This window comes from Micrasema longulum, unplaced genomic scaffold (genome assembly GCF_059751315.1).
Source record: "Micrasema longulum isolate JH-2025_06_02 unplaced genomic scaffold, ASM5975131v1 h1tg002143l, whole genome shotgun sequence".
NCBI classification, from domain to species: domain Eukaryota; kingdom Metazoa; phylum Arthropoda; class Insecta; order Trichoptera; family Brachycentridae; genus Micrasema; species Micrasema longulum.
Window position 1 is genome coordinate 263,053 of NW_028279308.1, and position 13,378 is coordinate 276,430.

The 13,378-nt window shown below is 31.8% G+C and overlaps 1 protein-coding gene across 1 annotated transcript; it reads left to right on the top strand.

Annotated features, from left to right (window-relative positions):
• The first annotated feature begins 1,749 nt into the window (after positions 1–1,749).
• Positions 1,750–12,449, top strand: LOC148272955 (uncharacterized). The gene is made up of 5 exons (XM_088239346.1): positions 1,750–1,846; positions 2,744–3,434; positions 4,334–4,462; positions 8,649–8,780; positions 11,901–12,449. Exons 1-5 carry the CDS (start codon positions 1,830–1,832, stop codon positions 11,982–11,984), a joined length of 1,053 nt encoding a protein of 350 aa, XP_088095472.1. The 5' UTR covers positions 1,750–1,829; the 3' UTR covers positions 11,985–12,449.
• The last annotated feature ends 929 nt before the right edge of the window (positions 12,450–13,378 follow it).

Here is a 13,378-nt window from a genome sequence, read left to right on the forward strand (position 1 = left end):
ATATAAAGTGTTAAATAAATAAATACTTTGATTAATTTGACCAACGAGTAGGCATGTTTCGGATTCGTCTGTATTTTGATTCAAGTGTTAAACTATCCTGGCTTTTAGGGTGGTGGCCCTTGTTTTTATCTCCTTTTTAACTTCATCGTAACGTTTTTTATAATATTTTGAATAATCCCACAACGCCTGTTTATCTGAGAGAGCTCTTCCAACCTCTATCAAAACATGGTTTATCTCTTCGTTCTAGTAATGAGAGAACCCTGTAGAATTTTGAGAGCGAATGAATAACAACAGATACTATCGTTACTGCTACTTACGATTATTTACATCGTTTTCGAGTATCAATTTTTTTTATAGTATATTGTAAGTATGTCATTCATTCAGTATTTTACTTTTTGTCTTTTCCGAAGTACAATGTCGAATCTGCATTTTTACAAAAACCGCAAAACATTTTAAGTTTTTTGTCAAATTTTATAAAACGACATAAAAAGAAATAAACATTATTATTATTATTATTATTTATTTATTAACGGACATTGTCCATGTATACAATTTATAAGGTTTAAATATTACAATAAAAGAATAGTTTAAAACATTTTTTAAAAAAAGGAAGAAGCATTGACAAACATAAGGGACATCGAGACAAGATCTGGACTATTTATTTAGTGCTCGTTTAAATCGTTGTAAACTTAAACCAAAAAAGTCCAGATCTTGTCTTGAGTTAACAATACGACAAAGGCGGGTCATTGGAGAATTTAGGCCATAGTTTGTTCTATGCTGATCGATGAACAGTACTTCATTGTTTCTCAATCTATGAGTCGGAATATTGAATTTTCCTTGTCCCAGTAATGATGGAACATCGATTATACCATTTAGTATGCCGAACATATATATGGAGTCAATATTAGTTCTACGTTTTTGTAGACTAGAAATATTTAACATTGACTCTATTTCAGCATAAGAATAATTATCTCTCTCTAGTCCAAGCATCCACGCTATTTTTCGAAGCAAGCGATGTTGGACTGATTCAATGTGATTTATGCGATTGACATAGAATGGAGACCAGACCACTGAGGCATATTCTAGAAGAGGGCGAACAGTTGAGCAATAAAGGGTTTTGATTGTACGGACATTAGTAAAATCAGAGGATATTCTGTTAATGAAGCCAAGTAATTTCAGTGATTTATTTACTGTTTTATCTATATGCTCGTTGTATGTAAGTTTATAGTCCAAAACAACTCCTAAATCTCTGATGGACTTCACTACATCAATTTTGGAGTTTTCTAATAGGTACTCGAAGGAAATTGGTTGTTTTGTTCTATGAAATGACATTATTTTGCATGTTTTAATATTTAGTTCTAATTTATTGACTTTACACCATCGGTTAAAAAAGTTAATGTCTGATTGAAGAAGAAAGCAGTCTTGTAAAGTTTGAATAATTTTGAGAATTTTGTTGTCGTCCGCGAAGAGCCAAAAACGAGAGTAAGAGAATGATTTAGCAACATCATTAATAAACAAATTGAAAAGCAGGGGTGCTAAATGAGCACCCTGAGGTACATCCGATGTTACATCAATACTGGTTGATAAATAGTTATTTATCCGAACATTTTGTGTCCTACCAGTTAGATACAATTTAATAAATTAAACCAATATTCTCATAAATTGGTATTTATTTCGGTTTTATATATTACTTATGACCACCTTATAGCGTTACATGGTACGTAAAGGTGGGGATAGGCAAGAGAAAGTAAAAACATTGGATCGTTTGGTTACTCAGTACAGTTTTCTGTTGTGAGGTTATCGGGTGATGGGACAGGTGATCTATTTTCATGGTTTATCACATCGAGTGAGTATTATGATTTATAAACATCTCATCATCATCGTGCTTCTACCCTCACTCTGAGCTATTTTTGAAGATAGTCAATACTTTTTACTCAGTTTTTACTATGTTTTTTATTAAATATATATTTTTACCATATGTATACATTTTTTTTATTATATCTTTTACAATGTTTTCTATGTTATGTATGTTTTCTTCACAACTGGCCGGGATGCCGAATTATAGTGACGAATCACAGGATATTTTATAATCGTTATTTAAAAAAAAACTAAAATTGCCATTAAAATTAATACGCTATTTTAAAAATCCACAATAATTGCGCAGTGTATACGTTACATATAAACGTATAATTTATTAATATTTTTCAACTTTTATGAATTTAACTAATCTACTTTATATTAGAAGCCAAAATAAAAGTTTTTTGCCGGTCTCTTACTTAAAAATATTTAAATACAGTCCTCATTCAAAAAACGTGAGCATTGCATATTAAATATTTATCAACAAATGTTAGTGATCATTTGCCACTTTGCGACTTTTCTATGTTTACCGGTTTTGTAAAGTGCCCGTGTCTTCATCAGGATACTAATTACACTAACATGCAAATCCCACTATACACATTTACATAGTAGTTACATAAAAATATTAAATCAAGGTGCTGATATGACACATGCTACATATAAGAAGCTAACACCAACCTTAACTTACACACGTTTTTTTAGTTCTATTTTTGAAAAAAAAAATTTTTTTTTATTGTATAATATGTTTCAAAATTTTAATTACAAAAATAAAATATTTTGAACATTGCGTTGGTTTAAAGATAAGTCCAGCAATGTAGAAATAGGTATGTTCAAGAAGTTAAATTAATAAAATACAAAAATAAATCAATGTCATTTTATATTTCAGAGACACATTTGACTCAGCAGACATGATTCAATCATTATTTTGTATCTCAATCCTAGTCATTGGATGTTTATCAGCTCCAGTTGAAGAACCGGGAAAGCTACAATTATCTTTACAAGCTGTCAATCGTGGATTCGGACGAGAAGCTAGTCAAAAGATTGAAGCACTTTCTGGAGCAGCCTCTCAAATGGTTTTTGCGATTAATGGACTTGTAAATGTTGCCGGTGAATCTATCAAGCCAGCTTATGATACTTTCAACGAAGGTTTAACCAAGATAACAAAATCTTCTAGCGATGGATTGGATACTATTAATAAAACAGTCAGTGATGGAATCAAAACAGCAAAAAACCAATGGGAGTCAGCTAAAAAACAGTTAGCAGACCAATATCAAGCTGCAGAAAGTGTCGTTGGCTCACAAGTAAAAGGTTTAGCTGAACAAGGGACAGCTCAAGCACAAATATTAGCCGACCAATATCAAGCTGCGGAAAGTGCAGTTAGCTCGCAAGTAAAGAGTTTAGCCGAGCAAGGAACAGCACAAGCGCAAAAAATAGCTGACAAATATCAAGCAGCAGAAAGTGCAGTTAGCTCGCAAGTAAAGAGTTTAGCCGAGCAAGGAACAGCACAAGCAAAAGAAATAGCGGACTCAATATCATCTGCCGCTAACGCGAAAATCACTTCTGTACAGACTGCCTTGGTAAACACAAATTTAATATTTATTGTTATTATGAAATTAATGAAATAATTAAAATTTATTACAACACAGAGGGAAAACGTTTTCGAGAACGAAATTAGGAAGTATTGGCATTTACAGAGTGAATGATTTATCAGTGTCGGGTTTAAGGGGCCACTTTACACACTGTGTAACATTCTCAATTCTGCCAATGTTTGTACATCCATATTTCTTCAATTCTTCCATATGTTGATTTTTGTGAAGTTAAAGAGCTGAAACCTTATTGTTGTAAAAATGTGTATCTGATTGAATTATTTCACTAACAAGGCAACGCCTGAAAATTATTTTTATTTAAAAATTATTAAAAAAATAATAATTTTTTACTGGATTTTTTTTTTATAAAATCTTTTATAATATCCTTATAGCGGTCTCAGCATTTTGTAGCCACTGCTTGACCAGTTAAGAAGATGAAACTCTAAAAGTTTCCATAAATTTTAAATAAGATTATTTGGATAAAAGTAAACTCTATCATTTCCTTATTCGCATCCAATAGTGCATGGGCAGCTACATTGGAACTCTAATTGCAGCGTAACTTAATCATCATTCAGCCTTACGATTCCGGTGCTAGTCTAGGAATAATAAAATAAAACAGTGGAGAACCACCTTTAAGACCAATATTTCATATCCACTACGCTAAAAATTTATTCCAGGAGCTCAAACATTGATAGCGAATGCACTAACTACTACACAACGAGGTGGACTTATCTCCACAAGATTGTAATTTTCTGGATCTTTGCCTGAGTGTAGCCATCGAGTCAAAAACACTCGTTTGTGATAATATTTGCATATCACTAACAGAATTGTAATCTTAACTATAATTAAGAGAAAATTAAAGTGTATTAATCCTCACATTTTATTTTCAGCCAAGTGCAGGATTGTTTGATGACAGACCTCGAAAAATTGAACAAGCAATTTTGGAGCAGGAAGATGTTTTGAGTCAAAAACAAACTATCAAAGACAATTTTTCTGGATTCCTATCAAATATTTTTCAGGTATGAAATTTTCACTGCGATCAGATATTTTCACGCGAATTTTTATTTTGTCCGAAGCCGATCTAAATAAGGATTTGTAGCCACAGTGAAACCACTCTCTTCAAGCCAGGAGATGCGTGGTCTTCTTACACTGCATTTTATTTCAACTATTCGTACTTTTCTTCAAAGTAGCTTTTGTATTCTTTATTGATCTTTCTTTTTTCATGCATCTACTTGGTGACGGATTCAAGGAAAAACTGTAATCAGAAAACGCTTGATCTTGTTTTGGACTTGACAAATGCTTGCAAGTTATTGAATAATTAGATAATTTTTGACTGCCAATAAATATCATCCCCCATTTGGTATTTATTTACCTAAACTTAATTGCCGACGAAAGTCATGATTCTGCTTATTCTTATTCCTCTTAGAGGTGGGTCAGTGCTTCTGACGTCACTGCGATCAAAGATATATTGTGACGGATCCCCGTGAATAGTTTACGCCCTCCCAGCCCAGGTCTATAAAGAGTCCGGGTACTATTTTTTAAATATGTGAGTTGCATTTTTTTATCTTGCTTGTAATGTACAAGGTTTATATTTACTTCAAAGGGATAGTTATTAATTTTTTTACTTCAGAAAAATATTATTCTATTAAATTTACTTCAATGTAAAACTTTGTTTAGTTCATATAATATGCAAGGATTGGGTGAGATGTTTCGGTTGTGGCCTGTTTTAGGAGCTTCTCCGCATTTGCTCTAGTGATGAGGAAACCACAGAAAACTCGTCAGGAGAAGGCGGACTGTTGTCATTCGTCAACAGACCTTTCGATTCACTTGAGTGTTTGGCATTTGGTGTCATTGATATCATTGACACCTTTTATTGGCTTTACTATATCTATCATGTATAATGTAACCTCTCTTGACAAGTCCTTATGACTAATTACTTCATAAACATCCTGTAAATCTTCATTTAGGCTTCTGCATCGCACCTCCAGTTGCATTCCAGAGTCCGGCTACTGTATAAATGCGAGAGTTCTCATTTTGATAAATCACCTCTTCCAAACACAAATTCGCCAAGTATCGGGCCATTAGGTAGGTGGCAGCTCCTTACCGTCCTCGGGTTTAACAAGTGGTCCCCCGAGGATGAGGCTTCTTTTATGATGTAAATCATCACATCACATGATTCTACTGCTGAATTTCGTCATTTAAAGAAAACAAATTATACTGTATAAACGTATGTAGCTACATTTAACCGTGTTATTCCTTGTATTTTATAAAAGGCGATAAGCCATGTGTAATAAAACAATATGTATATTAAAAAAATACTTTTCCGTTGCGAACTCTATCTACTCTTGATATTTTAAGCATTTTTGTATATTAGGTATTACATTTCAAATATTTTTACTATCTGCATTTCTTGGATTAGAATCCAGCTTTTGTCGTAATTCGAATATTTTTACATTTCTTTAAACTGACAATTTAATACTAGTAGGTACTTACTTGTACTTGTACAATAAACTCGGATTTTTTATAACATATTTGTATTGCATTATTGTATTGTTAGCAGTATTGATGTTTTTTTTGTAATAACCAACAAACGTTTATAAGCTCCGTTCTATGACGCCACTGAAACAGATAAAAATTTCCACAACTTTCACATTCCTTTTTAAAAGAGGTGCTTCATATTTCTTTAAATATTTACCTACAATTAATTATTCGGCAATCCAAGTTGCATAAAATAGTGAACATTATTTTAAAAATTGAAGTTGCATCTTGCTTCAAAATTTTTCATACTAAGATACTGTCGTAATAAAATTATTTTAAGATATATTTTCTAGTACCTCTTGACATCGTTTCAATACATTTTCGTGTCCGATTTTTCATGGCCTTATTTTAAAATATACACATTTTTATATGGTAAATTATATATCTATCAAGTCACCTTCAAGTCAATGGATTACAGTAATGAATACTTTTGACTTGGTTATATTGACAAACAAAATAATAGTATTTGGTTATGTTATTTTTATTTAACGATTTTAACACCTGAAAAACTGACATACTACAGAAACGTGGGTGGACATAATAGTTTAAAAAATATATGATCAGTTCATTTTCAGGAATTAAAAACTTAGTGAAATATCCATTGTGTTTAATTCTAAAGTAATATTTTCATAATTCAATCCTTTTTTCCATTTTCGTTCGTATATTTCTTTTTACGAAAATTAAATTAATAATATCTGTAAAAAAACAATTATTTTAATATACGCCTATGAAAAATGTTACGTTGTAAATGCAATCGTTATGTTTTTAAATTTAAATATTACATAGAAAGTTTAGATAAATGTTTAAAGCTAATGTTTAGTTATTTAAAACAGTTCTTTAAATTTCGTTTCATTTCAATGAGTAAAATAGCTTTAGTAAACGTGAATGGTTTCATAGTATCGGAAAGGTATAAGTTTGATTCTCCAGAGCTAATTAATCTATTTGCCTACCATGTCACCTCCAGACCAACAAGAATGTCTCTAACATTAAACTGACCACCGGAAACATTATACCATTCCTCGTATTTGTTAAATATTTAACAAGATTAGATATATTTAATACACCGCATAAATAGGTACAGAAAAGAACTAACAACCTTGATTTGAAATAACAGAGAATAGACGTTTTGTCTTATTTGGTTCATAATTTCTCGTCATCAAATCAAATGTAACTTTACACTCCTACTTTCCTATTTTCATCCTCCACCACTACTTATTACTTTCCTTCTTTATTCTTCCAACTGTCTCCTTTTTTGTCCAAAATTCTTTTATTTTAATAAATATTTTACAAATTATTTCTTTTTTTTATAGTTTAAACTGTCACTTTATTTTATTAAAATTAAGTAAATCCATGTTATTGAATTGCAGGCCCTATTATTTAAAAGGGTTTTTTAAAGTCTTTCGTGATTTAGATATAAACAATCAACTTATACATCTGATTGTTGTCTAAATAAATAAAATATTACAACCCCAAAATATTTGTTGGTAAGAATTTGGTTTTATTGTGTTAGAAAAAATAAAAATACACAATTGTTTTGTAATATTCTCCGTGACTAGCAGTTACGGAGCACATTCTGTCAGTCTAATTTTTGCAACTTTTTTAATCCGGCGTATTTCCGAAATGATGCGTGTTATATTGATTGAATTCCAATTTATCTATTTTAAGGGTTATTGGTTTGTTTTCATAGACCATGGACTTAAAGAAACCCTAAAGAAAATAATTTAAATCACAGTATCGTGGGGGCCAATTGACTGAACCATTTCTGGAATTAATCATGTTGGCACCAAACTTGTCGGGCAGTAAATTCATGGTATCGCATTCGGAGGATCCCAATACGCTTGGTCCTATTTTGCAAGCGTAGTTTATTTATTTATTTAACACTTTTTATACATAGACAATATATATACATATAAGGGCGGGCATATTGCCTTAAGGCAATTTTTTCCTACCTACCCAAACCGTTCAGTTTGATAAAATTACAAATGAATTGACATATTGAATCTTACAATTTTATACAAAAATTACAAACAAATATTAACGAAATAAAAAATTCGCACTATACTATGAAGAGAGGAGAGGAGATGTGAAGGAAATAAGAAGGATAAAGGAACAATTCAAATATTTAGATAGTGGCATTTCAATCTTGACTTGAATGTAAATAAAGAAGGGGCGTCTCTAACATTAGTGGGTAGATTATTCCACAGTCGAGCGGCTACTACTGTGAAAGAGGAGGCTAGACAATTAGAGCGATGACAGGGTATTAAAAGGATTCTCTCGTTACTAGAACGAAGAGATAGTCCGTGTTGTGAAAGAGGTTGGAAGAGCTCTCTCAGATAAACAGGCCAGGTGGGATATTGTGAAGAAGTGATAGAATGTGAATGTTTCTTCTAGTCTGATACTGGGCCAGTGTAGTTGCGTGCGATACTCGGTTATGTGGTCAAATTTGCGAAGATCAAAGATATAACGTATACAAATATTCTGCAGTCGTTTTAATTTATCAATAGTTTGAGTGTAAGATGTTCCATTATTGATTTTAGTATTGTCACAGAGTTCAAATGTAAAAAAAAGTATCCTCATTAGTTTGACAAGAGACAGTATTAACAATCGAGAGTTTAGTCACGATAAAAAAAACACCAGCTACTTTTAATATAAAATCTCTTTTTTCAGCCTCAGCCACTAGTGGACACAATTACGGAAGAAGAAAAATATGGAAATACAGGTGACAAGTTCGCTTCTGTGGGTAAAGCTCTTGTTGGGACTACAGAAAGCCTTTCCAAATTCTTTAGCAATGCAATCAATGTGAGTAACCAAGACGGATTATTTATTTTATTTTTATATTTCAATAATTGTCTTTTACCTAATATAACACACTTGAAAGGTGGAAAAAATATTATAAGAAATTACGAAACTACAAAATTAAATAGACATTAATAATTAAAATATTAAACTGAGAACTATTAAACTATTAAAATATTGAGAGAAAGGGAAGCAATAGAATCGATGTCTTATACACTAAATTGCGTGTCAACATGGACAAAAGAGTATGGTTTACTAATAAACCCGTCTAAAACACAAATTATGTTTGCAGGTAGTCAAAGATTGCTCAGTAAGCTAGACGTATCTTCACTTAATCCTCTTAATGTCAATGGTACCAATATTCAATACAGGAAATCCGTAAAAAATCTATAAGTATAAATGAATAAACATCTCTGCTGGCGATCTTATACTAATGAATTAAGCCGCAAAATATTTTTCAGTCTACACTCATTAGAAGGTTGCAAAAATTCTTACCCATTAATACTAAATGCACCTTTGTACAAGCATTACTACTACCCATTCTAGATTACGCTGATGTTTCCATGAATGATTTAAGCTGTGAGCAACTCGATACACTTAAACGACTTCAGAATACATGCATAAGGTACATTTTCGGTCTTAGGAAATATGGCCACATTTCTGATTATCGTAGGCAACTGAAATGGCTCAAAATTAGACAGCGGAGAGACTTTCACTCTCTATCACTTCTGTTCAATGTACTTCATAGTCTTAACGGTCCCATATACCTGCGTAAAAAAATTCAACGCTTATCAGTTCATGGTTTACCTCTTCGTTCTAATTCTCAAGGCACTCTTTTAACCCATCCACAATTCCTCTTTCTTCTTTAACTCATAAAGTGTCCATGCGGCTCGACTGTGGAATCATCTCCCATCCACCATCAAAGATGTTACTACATTATCTCTGTTTAAATCACGTCTGAAAAAACCTCTCCTTTCTCTTCCTTAATCTCTCCTCCTTTCTTTTTTCCTCTTTTTTCCCTTTTCCCATTGAGTAATAGTTTTGATTTGAGTTAAGTTATAAACAAATACGTTTATTTCTATTTTTATATACTTTTAGCTTTTTAATCTTTTTTTTTCTATTGAATTATGTAATGTTCTCTAACTCGAATTTAAAAAAAAAACTTTCATTTCATTAGTTAGTTGGAAGAAATTGCCATTTGGCACAAAAGTTAAATAATAAAAAAAAGAACTAAGTAAAGGAATTTTATGGCAAGTAGAAATTGCAATCAAACTCGATTTAAGACTAGCAACTCCAGAACCAAATATACCAGCTTACCATCATTCTCATCGTAAAATTCATTTACTATGCCTAGTGAGGATAGACAGTGTCTAACATGTTGGCTTGCAGTTTAATTTTACATATATAGTATTGCACTCAATTTTACTTAATTGCATATTTTTCATTATTTTGCAAACAGAACATATTTATTAATTTATTAGCGCCCAATGGGCTTTTTCATACACATTGGTTATAAACAATTTACAAATATAAAAATGCTATTTGAAAAAAAAATAAATTAAAAAACAAATGAAAATACTAGAAACTCATCATCATCATTCCCTTTCGCAGTGTATCTTGATCATTTTTGTTCCATGAAGGTAAGATGATCAGTCTTACGCTTCAGGTACCAGTCCAGGGACTATGAAATATTCTAGTGTAAAGACATTTTTTTAAATAAATATTTCATGCCAACCATGTCAGGAATCAAACCCGAGACCTATTGCGTGCCAAGAAAACGCGCTGACCATTACACCACGAGGCTGACAAAATTATTTTTCAAAAAAATTAAGAATCATTGGTTCTTGATGCTTGATAAAGTTATAAAAAATACATTTATTTTTTGGTTATCAGTGTGTTTGTTCCCGAGAGAGTGAATTATCGTTTACTATTATTAATATTTTGCATTATTTGCTTTAATAAATGCCGATTTGCGGCACTGCACTGAACTGAATTGATTATGAGAGTTAGTTAATAATTCTTGTCAAAGTAAGAAGAAACGTGTCGGATATCGAAATCGACCAGGTACATGGAAACACATTAATTCCAGTAGAGCTGGACAGTCAATCAATGAATTTATTACTTTAAAAAAATATATAATGTGTCTTTTAGAATTCTCTAATCGAAAAAGTTTAAAATACTTTTAGAAAACTAACAGTTCTGCATGTTTGCCATTTAAAAGTGAAAAAATAAATATTGTTTCTGCACAACAATATGAATATTGCAGCATGAGTATTGTAGAGAAATACCTAGTTATACATTTAAAGCTTTGTGGTAAAATATTTCAACTAATGTTCACAACAACTTCATATCTAGCCTTCCTCTATCCACTGCTGGATATAGACCTCTTTCAAATCCTTCCACTCCTCACTGTCTTGATTCCTCTGCATCGTTGGTTCATCTCTTTGATGGCCTTTCGACACTCCTTATATTTGCCCGGGCCCTCCACTTCAATGTTTGTGGCGCCCATCTGGTGTCCAGAGGGGTCGTACACAGGAGTCTAGCCATATTTCCTGCCTAATGACACTTTAGTTTTGCCACATGGTCCGTGGCATCAGCAACATAGATTCTCTGTCTAATCTTTTCGTTTCTTATTATATGTCGAAGGTCACACCAATCATCTGCCGTTCCACGAACCGTTGTATGCATTTAAATTTTTGGATAATTTTTATTGTAAGAGTTGTTACCTCTAGTTTATGATATTTAACTAGCCAATAAACTAATACGTTTTGAATTCCACGTCCCAAATAAAAATATTTACCTAGTTAATTCTAATTTCAATTATTAACTTTTAAAGTTAGATTCTGACAAACTTTAAAAAAATCCATTTTCATTTTCTTTTCGTTTGCCTCTTTAGTCATTTAAAGGTATGGAAACAACTTGTGCCTTATTACAGTTATTATCGTTTTTAATCATATATATCATTCATTTCTGTAGTAATATCGATAAAGCCGATACTTTTCTACAAATATCGGTACCGACATCGTACAACGGAGACGCTTGTCGAAGGGTCCCTTAAAATAATCTCCTCTATCACCTATTTAAATTTTATTACCAACTTACTAAACTCTCATTTTTTTACAGATACCATTTGACGTCGTCAAATCTGTGACCAGATCAGCTTCTAACAAACTGAATAACTTCGGGGCTAAACTTATCGGATTGTAGATTTTAAGATAAATGTGTTACCCCTGTATAAGTGTTCTTCCTCTTAACACTAACGTGTTACCTACTTAAATAATAAATTATTATTATTATGGTGTGCCTCCCTTAAGATTAGTTTTTCTACAACTAAAAACATTTTTTTACCATTTTTTTTATTCATTGACTATTGAATCAGAAAGAATGGGATGGTTCAAAATATTTATCACCATTTTCCTATCTGTACCTAGTATATGCATAGGGCACGAATTGGCACTTCAATTGCAATATATCTAGGTATTTTTTGTCACTTGAAAAGTAAGGTTATCGTCTTACGCTTTAGGTGCCTGTCCCGTAAAATTTTAATATTTCATTTTTTACTTATTTATTTACTTAAAGACAGATTATTACACAATATTTGAGACATAAGTCCCAACTCCATGTTACTAAAAGTCCTGTGTTGAGTTGAGATGAACAATTAGTTGACACATACACATGAGTTTTATTCTAAAACCAACTTCAAAACCAAGGTTTTACGTCCGGCCTGCCAAGAATCGATACCAGGACCTCAAGAAGGTAAAGACGATTTAAAACGAAATAGACTTATTTCTACACGATTTCCTTTATCAGGATTTTTACCTGAGAGTAGCAATGAAGACAAAAACGCTCGTCCAGAATTCCAGAACTGCCTTTACTTTATCTACCCGGGCACAAAATATGTGTAATAGTTTTTAATATATTATTATCAGCTGGTATTTTAAACTGAAATGATTTTAAGTCATTTTGTTTGGTTATTTTTAATGAATAATTAAATCGCCGGTATAAATTAGCAACAAAGACACTATTCTTTAAATTCGTATTCTTTAAAATGGGCGTCAGTGGTATTTAAGCTCCTGACGTCCCTGCGACCTGTGAAGATTTACTGTGACGGGATCTGACACTGTTAAATAACATTATTTTTAACTTTTCTGTGATTCGTTGTAAGAAAGCGCTCCTCATTGGTTGTGAAATGGCAAAATTGAGATCCGAATGATAATCAGTATATTTTTATTTCACAAATCATTCGTTAACTCAGGCAAACTTTCATCGTGAACAATAGTTTTTATCAAGTATTATAGCTAACTGCATAAAGGATGAATTGATCAATAGCCAAAAAATGTTATCATGTTACATCGATTTTATAAATAAAACGTATACATTTATATTTTTTAATAAAAATTCAAACAGAGATGTGTGAAACAATTGATAACAATAGAAATTGGGGGTAATTTTTTGTACTTGAAATATGCTACAAATAATTCGCAAACCGACAATAATAGTGACACAACTAAAAAAAAACTTATTTTTACAAAAGTGCAGTTTTTCACACACTTGCGCTATCAGTAAGAGTCACAAAGTTTACTCAAAAAATGTTTGAAAAA

Bases quoted from the DNA above. Each gene is read 5' to 3' on its own strand.
- LOC148272955 (XM_088239346.1), top strand. The intron at 3,435-4,333 runs GTAAACACAAAT...TTTTATTTTCAG, and splicing joins CTTCTGTACAGACTGCCTTG to CCAAGTGCAGGATTGTTTGA. The intron at 4,463-8,648 runs GTATGAAATTTT...CTCTTTTTTCAG, and splicing joins TCCTATCAAATATTTTTCAG to CCTCAGCCACTAGTGGACAC.